At 37.9% G+C, this 15,282-nt stretch overlaps 1 protein-coding gene across 1 annotated transcript in view; it reads left to right on the forward strand.

Moving 5' to 3' along the window:
- The window catches only part of Acss3 (acyl-CoA synthetase short chain family member 3), a 218,460-nt gene that overhangs the window by 129,825 nt on the left and 73,353 nt on the right, over nt 1-15,282 (forward strand). The window contains exon 8 of the mRNA XM_004650533.2: nt 9,886-10,037. Coding sequence (XP_004650590.1) covers nt 9,886-10,037 — 152 coding nt within the window. The remainder of the gene's footprint in view (nt 1-9,885; nt 10,038-15,282) is intronic.

Consider the following 15,282-nt stretch of genomic DNA (forward strand, 5'->3'; position numbering starts at 1 on the left):
GCTGAAAAGGCAGCAGTTATGGCCTAAATATTTCTTTCTGTGCCATATCCCTCTGCACACACCTATCCGTTACCACACAAAGCAACCCTGCACAAGTTTTCAGGATACAGACATAACAGCAAGCCTCTCACCCAGACTGATTCAAAGCTAGTCCAGGTAAAGTGCTTATCACCCACATAAGCCAAACCTCACAGTCCATAGTTCTTACTGCATTCAGGTCTTTCAACTCTGACCAGAATAGTCCATCAGCTGTACTTACAGCACTGCAAGGCACCTCTGAAGCCAAGGTTTGAAATCCTTCCACATTCCTCTTGAAAATCAGCTCCAAATGGCCAAACCCACAAAGTCAGGTGTCTAGCAGCAAATGACCCCATTCTCAGTATCAACATTACTGTTGCAGTTAGGTTCTCATTGTTGGCAGAAATCACCTGAACAAAAGCAGCTTTAGGGAAAAAAGAGTTTATTTTGGCTTACAGACTTGAGAGGATGCTCCACAATGGCAGGGAAAACAATGGCAAGAGCAGAGGATGGACATCACCCCTGGCCAACATAGGGTGGACAATAGCAACAGGAGAGCGTGTCAAACACTAGTTAATGGGAGTTGGCTTTAACAACAATCAGCTCACTCCCAACAGTACACTGCCTCCAGGGGCTTTCATTTCCAATTGCTATCAGCTGGGAATCTAGCAGTTGGAACACTTAAGTTTATGGGGAACACCTGAATCAAATCACCACATGTCCCCAATGGAATGATGTAAAATATCTAGTAAACATTCAATCAAGTTGGTATATTATGGGGCTGGAAATAAGGTTCAGCAGTTAAGGCACTTGCCTGCAAAGCCTAAGGACCCAGGTTCAGTTCCAGAGCCCATGTGAGTCAGATTAAGATGGTGGCATATGCATTTGGAGTTTGTTAACAATGGTTAGAGGCCCTGGTGCTTCTTTCTTTCTCTCTCTTTCAAATAAATAAATAAATGTTTTTAAAAGATGGTATTTCATAACAACTTGTATTTATGAGTAATTTTTCACTTCTTACAAGAGAGTGATATAATCCTAGGATGTTGAGATATAGGTTGACTGAGCTTCATGACTTTATTGTAGCTGTGATTTTTAAATTTTATTTATTTATTTATTTGAGAGGGAGAGAGACACAGAGAGAGAGAGAGAGAGAGGGGGGGGGGGGTCAGAGAGAAGGAGAGAGAGAATGAGTGTGCCAGGGCCTCTAACCACTGCAAAGGAACTGCAGATGCATGTGCCCCCTTGTGCATCTGTTTTAGGTGAGTCTTGGGTACTCAAACCAGGGTCCTTCAGCTTTGCAGGCAAATGCCTTAACTGCAAAGCCATCTATCCAGCTCACCATTATTTTTTTAATGATGGAAAAATAATATGAGTTTTGTAGAGAGGAATGCTGAGGAAGTTAAAAGTCATTTTAACAGGAAAATGATGATGGGTATCAAATCCTTTCACCTACTAGGCAGACACTCTAAAAACATTCCCAGGCATCTTAATCATTTTGTTTTATTTTAATTTCGTTTTTCATGATAGAGTCTTGCTCCAGCCCAGGCTGACCTGGAATTCACTCTGTAATCTCGGGCTGGCTTCAAACTTACAGTGATCCTCCTACTTCAGCCTCCTGAGTGCTGGAATAAAAGGTGTGTGCCACTGTACCCTACTTAAATTATTTATTGAAGAGGATATACTCTCATGGTACTTCAAAACTTAGATAAACAGAGAAAAATGATCATAATCCCGTGACCAGGTCTTCAAATTTATCCCCTCTGAAAGCAGTTGGTCATATGTCTACCAGACTTCCTTCAAGTATAAGAATGTCAATCCCTCTTTTAGACAGATGACATTGTACAAATGATAGACCCTTTTCCTCATTTGGGCTTTTGGTCCCTCCCAATTGTAGATCTTGGAGACACAGTAAGTCTTGCACATAAATGTTGAAGCCCAAACACTCATGCCCTGAAAAATAAGCACATGAGATGAATCAAGAATTCAGCCGATCAACAAATGTTGTTGCCAGTCTCATCACTATTCCAAAATAAATAAGGCAGCTCTGTGCAGCACCTGTCTGCTGAAATGAAATTCAGCACTACTGGATGAGGAAGTTGCTGCCTTCATCTCAGAACTGCAGGAGAAACATGCCTTGGGTGACATTCTCAAAATAGTGTTCAGAAAGAAACCAGATATATTTCTAATCCTATCACAGAAAAAAGAGAAGCAAACACTGCAGCAGGCTTGAAAATATTTATGTCAAGTCCTGAAAAACAATAGGAAGCATTGGCATCCAACTTGGGATAAATAGAATCATAGGATTAATAATAAAGGGATTCAGGGATTTTTTTTCCCCCTTTTGAGGTTTAACTTGAGTCCTTCTTTTGTGGAGAGTTTGATTTCATGGCTTTCCTGTATTAAAGGCAGTATCAATAGGAAATATGTGATGAGTTCAGCTGTTATCTGGTTTCTAGCCAGAGGTTTGCCACCTGCAGTTCATTCACGTTACCACATTGAGTCATAAGCAGCCGCAATGTACACAAGGAAGCTATTTCTGAGGTATTTCTGTAATTGTCTTGGTTTCTATGCTCTGTGCTATTGTGATCCTATTATAAGTCCAGCTAATAATAGTAACTGATGTTTTATAAAACTTGTGGTAAATGTTTGTGGTTTATAACAGCTGAAGATTTAGAATCACTGCTTCATTCATAGGGATTAATGCTATTGGCACATTGTTACTTAGGCAGCAGCCAGTAACATACACTTTGCACAGAGGGGAGGGAAGTACTGATGTGAACATGTGTGGATTTGCTGTTGCTGGCTTTTGCATTATTGCTAGTATTGTGCCTGTCTGCATAATACACACATAACACATACACACATACAACAAACACACACATGAGAGACAGAGATAGAGAGAGAGGTGCATGGGCACACCAGTGCCTCTTGCTCCTGCAAACAAACTCCAGACCCATGTGCCACTGTGTGCATCTTGCTTTACATGGATACTGAAGAATTGTACCCTGGCAGGCAGGCTTTGCAAGCAAACATCTTTTACTGCTGAGCCATCTGCCCACCCCATCATGTTTGTTTTATAACCATAACAGTCTTATAATCTTGTTTATTAGTTGAATGTCTGGATGTTGGTTCTTGGGGGAAATGCACATTCAGGAATCAGTGTTACTTTCTTCAGGCAGATCACCATGGCTGAACATAATAAAGAGATTATGCGCTCTCTCTCTCTCTCTCTCTCTCTCTCTCTCTCTCTCTCTCTCTCTCTCTGTGTGTGTGTGTGTGTGTGGTGATTGTTAGTGTGTGCATGTGCAGGAGAGAAGAGTGCTCAATAAGATCAATAAGCCATTGAAGTCACTTTTATTTAGAGTTCATAATGAAAGAAGCTTATAAGCTTTGCTTCAGTTTTCTGAATCCGCTAACAGAAATAGTGTTGGTAACAAAAAAGTCCTGTCTTTATTACTGTGTTTCTTCCCTTTATTAGACACACAGATTGCACTTTATGCTATATGATTACTCATAATATTCACACACAGAACCTTGTTTCTCAGAATATAGGTTCCACTGAAGCAAGTCCATACTTGGTTTATGAACAAAATGACTGCCAATAGTTAGTATAATACCCCTCAAAATTATATGTGCTCAGTAAATGTTTACTAAATGTACAATTACATTAGCACTAAATTTTAATTTGTAGGTGTTCAGTGTTTTATAATAAAGATCATGCCTTCTGCCTTATGTTACTTGAAATGTTTTCCTCATAGGGCAATTAATATTTTTGTTAATCAACAAAACATTTATGGAAAAAGTAATTTCTTCTTTGATATAACTTTTTGTTTTTATGATTCCTTATTTTATTTATTTATTTGAGAGAGAAGGGGGGAGAGATGGGGGGAGATAATGCATACCAGGGCCTTTAATTATTGCAGACTAACTCCAGATGTATGCATTACCTTGTAAATCTGGAATACATGGGTACTGGAGGACCGAATCTGGGTCCTTAGGCTTTGCAGGCAAATGCTTTAACTACTAAACAATCTCTCCAGACCCTCATTATTTTTCTTAAAAATAGTTTTGTTTATTTATTTTCAAGAGAAAAGAGAGAGAGAGAAGGAGAGAGGATGGTATACCAGGGCCTCTTGCTACTGCCAAAGAATACCAGCTGCATGTGCCATTTTGTGCCTGTGGTTTTATGTGGGTACTGGAGAATTGAACCCTGGCTGTCATGTTTTGCAAACAAGTGCCTTTAAATACTAAGCCATCTCTCTAGCCCCACAATTTGTCTTTTAATAAAATTTGAGGACAAATAGAAGTTCTAAAGAAAATAAAATTTAGGTGTTAGGCAGATGGATTAGTGACTGAAATGCTTGCTGCAAAACATGAGGATCTGTGTTCAGTTCCCCAATAGCAATGTAAAAGTGTACAGCTTTAATCCTAGCTCTGGGGAGGCAGAGTCAGGAGTCCCTGTAGGGTTCACTGGCTAGCTAGTTTAAACTTAGGTCTGGTGATCTCAAGATTCAATGAGAGACCCTTTCTTAAGAAATAAGATGGAAAGCATTTGAGGAAGATACACAATGTCAACATCTGGCCTCATTGTGCACACGTGTGAATGGGTACAGACAAATGCACACTTTACCTACACACATACAATCATGCATACACACACATACAAATAATAAAAGTAAAAATGTAAATATTTAAGTAATTTTCAAATAGAGAAACATTATTTTCTAATATTGAATTCTTTTTTTTGGTGACTGGACATTAATATTCAAAACAACTGAATTTTTTTGAGTGAAATTATCTTACAAAGGCTTATGATGAGATTTCATACATCACTTTATTAGGGTCCTAACAAAAATTTTATGTTACAACTTTTCACTTTTTTTTTTCTTTTTGTTTTTTTGAGTTAGGGTATCACTTTAGCTCAGGCTGACCTGGAATTCACTATGTAGTCTGAGGGTGGCCTCGAACTCATGGTGATCCTCCTACCTCTGCCTCCTGAGTGCTGGGATTAAAGGTGTGTGCCGCCACGCCTGACTTTTTTCACTTTCATACACATTAAATATAGTATTGATGGACATTTGTTTAGTACAGGGTCAGAATTGCAACACAGATCAAATCCTATGTTCTTTATAAAATAGAGTACAATTTTATTTGATATATAATTTATTATCATCAAATGTAATTAGTTTAAAGCACTGTAAAATCATCTACATTGTGTCTTTTTTCTGTTTTTTTTTTTTTTGTTGTTGTTGTTGTTTGTTTTTGAGGTAGGGTCTCATTCTAGCCTAGGCTGACCTGGAATTCACTATGTACTCTCAGCGCAGTGATCCTACTACCTTGGCCTCCCAAATGCTGTGATTAAAGGTGTGCACCACCATTCCAGTCCCAAATTGTGTCCCTTATTAAGACAGTCATATATTGATACCAGTCTTTAGCTGACATAAATATTAATAACAACATAGATACATAGATTTAGTACCACTGTCCTATGATACTGGCAAGGAGTGGAATTCTACTTCAGATTGGCTATGAAAACCAGGTGTGGTGGCATACACCTTTAATCTCACCACTCTGGAGACAGGGTTAGGAGGATGGCTATGAATTCAAGGCCACCCTAAGACTACACAGTGAATTCAGGTTAGCAGTCAGCCTGTGCTAGAATTTGACCCTACCTCAAAAATAATAAATAAATAAATAAATAAATAAATAAATAAATAAATAAATAAATAAATAAAGATGTCCATGAAGATATTTCTTTAGTGGGTGCCAAACACAAAACTGGACCCAAATGGCAATGGTGCATTAAATTCTATATCTTAAAATACAGACTAAATGGTTGAACCTTTATCAGGCCCTTACAGGGAACACCTGAATCGTAAGGACCTGGAGAGGGTATGATGAAGACTGACATTAATCTATGACATTAATCTCCTCATCTCTCTCTCCCCTTCTTCTCTCTATCTCTTCCATATTACCCATCTTTTTCTTTCTTTTTTTCTTTGGCACTGACATGATGCCAAACTATTTTAAAATATTATCTCAGTATTGGTTGCTTACCAAGAAAATTTTGGCAACTTGATTTATTGTTATTTAGTGGGCAAGAGAGAGCTGCCCCAACATACCTCAAAAGGGGCCCAACTGAAACTAAGGACAACTGGCGAAATAAGCAAGGGTGATGTTTTCCTGTGAACCGGATACCAGCACAAAGGGGAAGGAGATTAACGCAGAGAAAAATCAACTCCTACCAAAGCAGAGAGCCAGAGCCTCAGAGGCCCCCAACACCTCAGCACTGAAGCAGACCAAAAATGAACCTAACATGGCTCAGGGAAATTTTGCGGAAGAGGGGGCGGAAAGAATGTCAGAGTCACATGTTGGGTCATGATTTGCAGAGACATTTAGCATACCAATAACTGGGGACTAACTCCACAATGCACGACCCTTTTACGTCAACAAAGAGGGTCTAATGGGAAGGGGTAGATCACAGATGAGCCTAAATAATGGTACCAAACTGCCTGTATTTACTGAAAAGAAAACTAATAAATTAAATTTAAAAAAAATCTGAAAATAGATAGGGCAAATCATTTGTAGAAGGTTTTAAAAATATTTATTTAGGGCTGGAGAGATGGCTTAGTGGTTAAGCGCTTGCCTGTGAAGCCTAAGGATCCCGGTTCGAGGCTCGGTTCCCCAGGTCCCACGTTAGCCAGATGCACAAGGGGGCACACGCGTCTGGAGTTTGTTTGCAGAGGCTGGAAGCCCTGGTGCGCCCATTCTCTCTCTCTCTCTCTCTTTCTCCCTCTATCTGTCTTTCTCTCTGTGTCTGTCACTCTCAAATAAATAAATAAAAAATTTAAAAAAAATTATTTATTTGCAAGCAGAGGGAGAGAGAGACCGAGAGAAGAGAGACAGACAGAGAATGGTTACACCAAGACCACTAGCCACTGCAAACAAACTCCAAACTCATGTTCCCCTTGTGCATCTGACTTACAGGGGTCCTGGGTAATCAAACATGGTCCTTTGGATTTACAGGCAAATTCCTTAGCCACTAAGCCATCTCTTTAGCCCTAGAAGGCTTTTTCATAGATAATTTTTATGTAGGTGACATCACATTCTCCCAATCACAGTCTTGTACTCAAGAGTTTGAAAAAGTAAGTAAAAAATGTTCACCTAACTATAGAAAGAATCAATTTGCAGTATCATTACTGACTATCAGAATACAGAGTCAAAATTTGAGTCAAATTATGTACACATATTACAAGATATAATCAGTAACATTTCACTATATTTAAATATTTGTTCATACTATATAATATATTGATCATTAGAGACTTAATTGAAATCGAGTGTTTTGGATGGTTGAGATAATCATATGGACCTCCTTGTTACAACAGTTGATGTTTAAAGAACTAGAAGTAAAGCATTAAAGTATTATAAGACACCTCAGAGGCTATTTTTATTGGAAACATTAATTTATGAACATCAGGTTATGATCATTTGTTTTCTCTTCCCCAACTTCATTCCACTGAGGGTCTTCCTCAATGGAGTTATCTGTAATCACTGTGGGGTCATGAATGTGGTGTTTCTGTGGTGGAGACAATGTCTCATCGGACCCTTTCCCACACTGTGGCACTTACATTCTATGTGCCCCTCTTCCACAATGTCTCCTTGGCCTGAAGAGCATATTACAAGTTTTCTTCAGTATTGAGCTCTTGGAAGCCTCTTATTTTCTGCTTTGATGTTTTGTGTCTCCTATGTGTCCACCACCATTTCCCTACAGCAGGTTCTTTGGCTAGCAGTAAGAGTAGCACTCATATTTAACTCACCATTTCCTATTTAATGTTGCCTGAGCCCTGGTGGGAGTGATATTGAGGTGATTCAGCCTGTGGCAGACATTGGGATTTTTCTTCTTGTCATTTTGATGGGATTTGGTTCTCCCTGGTTATTCACTGCCATCTGTAAAACACAGGTAGCTAACCAAGAGTGAGAGCAGAGGTTTGTAAAGAGAAGAAACATACAAAATGAATCTTAAGGATAACGACTTAGAAATAAAAATCTAAATCCCCAAAGCATTTTATCAAAGGACAATTTAGAAGTAGATATTGAATGTGAATTATTGGCTAGTATGGTCCCCTCATTTTGATCATCTGTTCTGATTCGCTTTTTAGAGAGAGAGCTCTGAGTTTGAAATAAGCAAATTCTTTCCTTCTTCAAAAAATATATTTATTTATTCATTAATTAGCAAGCAGAGAGAAATAGAAGACATATAAACAGAGAGAATGGGTGTGTCAGGGCCTGTAGCCACTGCAAAGAAGTCCAGATGCATGTGCCATTTTGAGTATGTGGTTTTATGTGGGTACTGGGGCATTGCGTAGTAGGGAAGTGAATCTAGGTCATCAGGCTTTGCAGGCAAGTGCCTTAACTTCTGAGCCAACTCTTTAGCCCACTTTCCTCATTTTGTCTTATTTTGTCATTTGCCATGGGTGTTTTCCTGAACATGAGATCCATGGGAATACCTGGTGCGATTTGGTCAAAGAAGCCCTATAAACCTGTATTATGATCACCTCTGGGAAACCAATGATTCATTCTTGTATATTTAAGATTTCAAGAAATGATTTAGGGTAACTGCATTACTTTGTCCAATGGTACAACAATGGTTTTGCTATATGAAACGTTCCATTATTTTCACAAAACATATATTAATACTCTAAGTTTGCTTTACAAACATTGAAAAAAGTAATGGTAAGAACACTTCGAAGAAGCTAGGAGTGTGGCTGACACAAGGCGCATTTTGTGAGTCACTAAAAATATTTATACAGTTTCTGGTTTGTTTAAAAAATAGCACATCTGGGCTAGAGAGATGGATTGGCAGGTAAGTGCTTGCCTGTGAAGCCTAAGGACCCCAGTTTGAGGCTCGATTCCCCAGGACCTACGTTAGCCAGATGCACAAGGAGCCGCACGTGTCTGGAGTTTGTTTGCAGTGGCCAGAGGCCCTGGTGTGCCCATTCTCTCTCTCTCTGCCTCTTTCTCTGTGTGTTGCTCTCAAATAAATCAATAAAAATGAATAAAAAAAGTTCAAAACAACTAGCACATCTTCCTTATAAATACATCAACCTGTTTTTCTATAGATGTGAATTATATAATTTGTCAAAGTTATTGCATATGTATGCATGCTCCTTCAATTGAATATGTAAAATATCATTTTGAGATGGGAAAGCATGTATTTAGGAATAATTTATATATATATTTTCAATTAATAAAAGTACTTTTCTTGGTGTGAGACATTTAACTATCCAGGAATCACTGGAAATTTAGATTTTTTTCTTTAAGTTTAAATTGTAACTTCTTCTTTTCCAAGTTTTGAAAAATAAAAGACTGGAAATATATACTACATTCAATTTAAGAACAAAAAACAGGCGAGCATGGTGGCACACGTCTTTAATCCCAGCACTCGGGAGGCAGAGGTAGGATTGCTGTGAATTTGAGGCCACCCTGAAACTCCATAGTGAATTCCAGGTTAGCCTGAGCTAGAGTAAGACCCTACCTCAAAAAGCCAAAAAGAAAAAAAAGAACATAAAACAATCTTGTATTTGCCCTGACACACACACACACACACACACACACACACACACACACACACACACACAATTTCAATTTGTAAACTTTTAGGATGCTGTAAGGGAGCAAAAAACCTCTTTGGAGATGCGTGGGTATTTTTTTGAAATGTGTAATAGAACATGGGAGCATTTTAAAACTAAGCTTTGTTGATAGCTTAGCTTTGTTAATATTGCTTTGTTAAATGTGTAAGTATCGAACTGTCAGTGAAATATGAGACATTTTACCTAGTGACATTTTAAATGAATCTCATCGTAGGGAAAGCCTGTGGGAACACCAGATGCCGGTGCTTATTTCCGTGTGCTTGCAGAGCATGGAGTTGCTGCCTTGTTTACAGCGCCAACTGCAATTAGAGCCATCCGTCAACAGGACCCTGGGGCAGCCTTGGGGAAGCAGTACTCTCTGACAAGGTGACGTAGAGATGCACGGGGCAATTGCATTAAAAACTGCAATCAAAATGAATAAGTGAGCATTATTCTTTTTGGCTCTGCAATATCTCTATAGAAACATTATTAAGAGTGTTTTTTCTAAATAGAGTTTAAATAGTTAAAATGTTAAAGACACTGCAGATATGTTTAATTTTCATATCATGGTCAACCATATCAGCTCAGTTATTACCAAAACATTATTTACTACTTTGCTTATACTTTCCTTAAAAGCACAATACTGATTATAACTTTAAATGCATATTATTTCAGCATCCTATTGTCTTTTGGGAAGAGAAGCTCAGGTTAAATGAAGAGAAGTATTTGAATTCATGTATAAAGACGGAGTGTAAAAATTATAGTCTGTATTAGATTTGTTGAAAGAATAAAGGAAATACTTTTTTTTTTTTTTGCTATGACATGCTGTCAGTAGTTTAGCTAATCTGTGATAGTATATTGATATTCATCTTAGTTTAATGATATGTATATTCAAAGCTAACTGTAGTAATTTATACCCTTCAGGCAGTTTCCAGCATCAGTTCTCATCCAACTCATTGATAGAGGTCATGGCTCTCATAAACTAAAAGAAGAGATTCTGTAGTTATTTCAAGTCAGAAAGTGGATTTGATTAGGCAGCTTTAATTTTTTAACAGAAATACTAGAGCATTTGAAGTCTATGTTGTGATGGCCCAAAGGAATTGAAATAGTTGTCATGCTTTCAGCTGCTGATATGAGCATGACACTTTCAATTAAGAAATGATATTAGATTCATTTCTTAATTTATCTTTTATATTTGTTGTATGTTTATGTATTTATGATGTGTTCATGTTTGTGAGTGCAAGAGGACATGTGCCACAATATGTATAGAGGTCAGAGGACAATTAAAATTGTTGGTTTTCATCTTCTACCTCATTTGAGGCAGAGTCTCTGGTGGCTCCCCATTGCATTTCATTGTCTAGCTGATCCACGTGCTTTTGGGAAATTCTTGTGTCTCTATTTCCCATGTCGTTCACAATTTGAGGAGCTACAGAAGTCCACTACAGCTTCCAGTTTTTATGCTGCTCCTGAGAGTCTGAATTCAGGTACTCACACCTGTACCACATGTACTTTTTCCATTCACCCAGCTCCCTAGTTAGTCACTTTATGTATATGTATGTATGTGTGTGTGTGTGTGTGTGTGTGTGTGTGTGTGTGTATAATAAAATTTTTATATTTATATTTTAATATTTATATATACACATATATATGTATATATATATATACACACATATATAATCTCACTCCTATTTGGGGGGGGGTTGAGATAGAGTCTCATGCTAACCTAGGATGATCTGGAATTCACTCTGTAGATTCAGGGTGGCCTTGAACTCACAACAATCCCCCTACCTCTGCCTCCCAAGTGCAGGTATTAAAGGTGTGAGCCACCACACCCAGCCTTCATTCCTATTTTTAAAAGGACTCTTCCATTACATTTTTGATGTGTGCATGTGTGTGTACATGTGTGCGTGTGTGTGTGTGTGTGTGTGTGTGTGTGTGTGTGCAGGAATGGAAGTGCCACAGCACATGTTGGTAGTCAGAGGACAACTTTGAATGTAAGTTCTTGGTTTTCTCCTTGTTGGAGATAGATGGGGTTTCTTATTACTCACAACCATAATGACGAAGGTAGCTGGGCCATGAACTTCCTGAGGATTTTCTTGTCTTTATCTCACATCTCTCCATAGGCTTTGGAATTGTAGACTATGTCCAACTTTATGTGGGTTCTTGGGATCCAAACTCGGGTTCCACACTTGCATAGAAACCACATTATCCTCTGAGTTATTGCTCTTGTCCCCATTACGTTTTTTATTTGTCTTCATTTTGCTTCATTATTAACCATGTTTCAAATTTCCTGAACTAATTTAAAAAATAGATTCTCACAAAATTTATATTAAACTTTATTGAGTATCCATATTTTAAGACAGCCCTAAGCATTTTGAGGAACTAGTGATGAAGTTCTTTAAGTCTTTATTTTCTAAAAAAAACCAAAAACATATTATAAATATAGGGCATTGATTCATGTTTACATGTAGGCTAAGGGTTTCATTCATTTGTTTTCTCCTATTATCCCATTTAGATATGGATTTTTAGATGTTCCCTTCCACATGACAATGGCAAATGCTTACTATATAATCCCTTTTTTCAATTAAATACATTATACATATAATGTGAGATATTACTGTAGGAAATTTTCCCTGGTCATGCCATTCTATCCCTACACACCTAAGTTATTCACAATTATGCATATTTATGTTTTCATTTGATAGTTAGGAATGGTTATTTTAATCTGTAGATTATCTCAATTTACTAAAATTGCTCTTAACAAGTGAACCCATTGACTGATCACCTACTGTGTGCCAGACAAAAATAGCTTCTTTCCTCATTTAGTAAATAGTATCTTCAAAGATAGAAAGTTGTAATGATTCTCATTTTACAAATGAGTACAGTTAGAACCCCAGAGAATATGAGTAACTCACCAGAAAGAAACTAGCCCAGTAATCTGAATAGGACTCCCACACTTGAAACTGCAAGTACATTTTTACTAGTAAGGAAAAGTACTACCTCTCTCCAGGGATTTTGACATTCATGCATAAACAAAGTTTTTGCTTTTTATATTTTTGGTCTATTCAACTAATATCACCACAGAGCTACTTTAATAGAATCTCATCTGTCGACTAAGAGTATTATGAAAAGATATTTCTAACTTCCAACCATTTTATTTGAAAAATAAGGAAGAGGTCCACACAGTTTAAATTTGGGTGAGAGAATGAATCTTAGAAAGAACTCAAGTCTTCACGTACAGCTGTACACTTAGTGCTCAATTCCTGTTCAAGACATTTTAGCCTTGCTGATTGGGCATTCGCTAGATTATGAGAAGGCTAGTGCTCCAGCAACTTTTTCATTGCGGGGACATACCCCAGACTAGAAGCAGCTTATGTGAGGAAAGGGTTTAGTTCAGCCTTACAGGTTCTAGGGAAAGTTCTATCATGGGGAAAGAAGCTGGCTCACATCCATAGATCCAAAGCAGAAAGAGTAAAACCAGCAGACAAGCAATAGCTAGAGCTTAAACTGGCTGTGCACACCTTATAGCTATACTGCAAGATCTACCTCCAGTTACACCTCCTCTAGCAGGCTGCTGGAAGCTTACCTTAATCAAAATTCCCTGTGCTTATGGCAGACATACATTCTCATTCCAACCACCACAGGGGGCTCATCTTTGCAGGTTTCGGTAGTTTTTCCTTCTTGTAAACTTTACTAGTTTCAGAGCTACCTAGGAGATATGTCTCTGGTTATGTATGCAAGGGTGGTTCCAGAGAGCTTTAACTGGAAAGGGAAGACCCACCCTGAATGTGGACTGAGCCATCCCATGTGCTAGAGGATCCCAGACTGAAGACAAAGAGAGAAAGAAGAAAGCCAGGTGAGCAGCAGCGCTCATCCCTCTGCTTCCTGGTTGCAGAGGCAATGCCACTAGCTGTGTCATGGTCCCACTGCCGTCCCTTCACTGCCGTTGGGAACTTTATCCTCTGAGACCATGGTCCACAATACTTCCACCCTGAAACAGCTTCTTCTCAGGTTTTTAGTCACAGCAATGAGGAAAGTAACTAACACCCAAGTTTTTTTTTTTTTCTCTCTCTCTTGTCTCTTGCTACATTTCAAAAGATAACGTTCTCTCTTAAAATATGTTGCATATGTCTTATAAAAAGTCATTTTACCATAAATTATGGAATTTACCAGTCAATTTCCAAAACAAGTTTACAAAGGTGCTATGAAATAGAAAGAAAAACAGAGCTGCCAATTCATTTTAGTATAATTTTATAAATAACTTAATTTTGGGAAACTAGCTAAGAAGTTCTTTGTTATACTAATCTCATGTCACATGTGAAGAAAGCTTGTCTCATAGAGGGCACATTAGGTTTTCAGAACCATAGAGCTATTTGGACCACCGTAGAGACAAGGGATACTAAATAGTATAGATTCTCACCTAAGAGTTGGGCTCACTTATTTCAAATCTATATTTAGGTAGACAGGTAACCTCATAAAAAGTACATATTCACTCTATTTTTATGATTTTGTTGTTTGTTGGAACATAGGTTAATAATAATCCAAGACTACACTGATAATCTGTGGATGACAATCCAAGAAAGACATTTGAAATGGTTCTAGCATAGACTAATCCTTAACTATATTTTTGAGTTCTGATTTTTTTTTTAATTTTTTCGAGGTAGGGTTTCACTCTAACTCAGGCTCTCCTGGAATTCACTATGTAGTCTCAGGGTGGCCTCAAACTCATGGCAATCCTCCTACCTCTGCCTCCCAAGTGCTGGGATTAAAGGTGTGCACCACCACACCCAGCTTCTTTGAGTTCTGATTTTTAATTCCCTGCTCCTTTTATTATTACATCACAATGACTTCTTTTCTTATATTCTTATACTTACATTTTAATTAAATTAGAAAAAAAATTCAGTGTGGGTACTTTCACTCAAAAATTTATGGCAACTTGACTCTTATGTATTTTCCTTCTTTCAGTTAGAAGGTGATGACAGATAATGAACAAATTTAAAAAATAAAACAATGTTCAAGATAAGCTCAAAGATAAGTTAGGCATTTCTTTAGAATAGAAACTGAGCATATTTGCACAACTGTGAAGTTGTCTGAAGTCGGATACTTAAGTGTACAAGCAGGCTGGAACAGAATACCAGGGAACCAGAGCCAGCTCAGTGTTGAGCACAGCCTGGGCACTGTGCTCCATTCATGAAAGGCGGTGTGCAATACATACTGTCACTAAAAAGGAGCGTCAAGCTGATGCTAACAGATGCCAGAAGACAACCGAGTGAAATTTCAAAGTGCTAAGGGAAAATAATTGCCAAATCAATTATTTTATTGGATATCAAGGGCAAATGGAAAAAAAGTGCATGGAATAAGAGAATGTAAAGTCCAAGGCCCCTTTTCATCCAGAGCAAACAATTGGGGGTTGGTAAAAGGGGGGGGGACAGTAGCAAAATAGGTGAAATATTTTGTAGAATTTATATGACTGCTTTTTATGGTTAAATAGATGTTGTGTTTAAGTAAGAGCCATAATTAACATAAGTAATTGTAACAACATAATGGAAACGAGTTTGTTCATAAGGTAGTATGCTGCTCATTGGTGTATGTTGAAAAAGCTTGAAGGATAGCTAGGCTTGAGCAGATGTGC

The sequence above is a fragment of the Jaculus jaculus genome, chromosome 6 (assembly GCF_020740685.1).
Source record: "Jaculus jaculus isolate mJacJac1 chromosome 6, mJacJac1.mat.Y.cur, whole genome shotgun sequence".
Lineage (NCBI taxonomy): Eukaryota > Metazoa > Chordata > Mammalia > Rodentia > Dipodidae > Jaculus > Jaculus jaculus.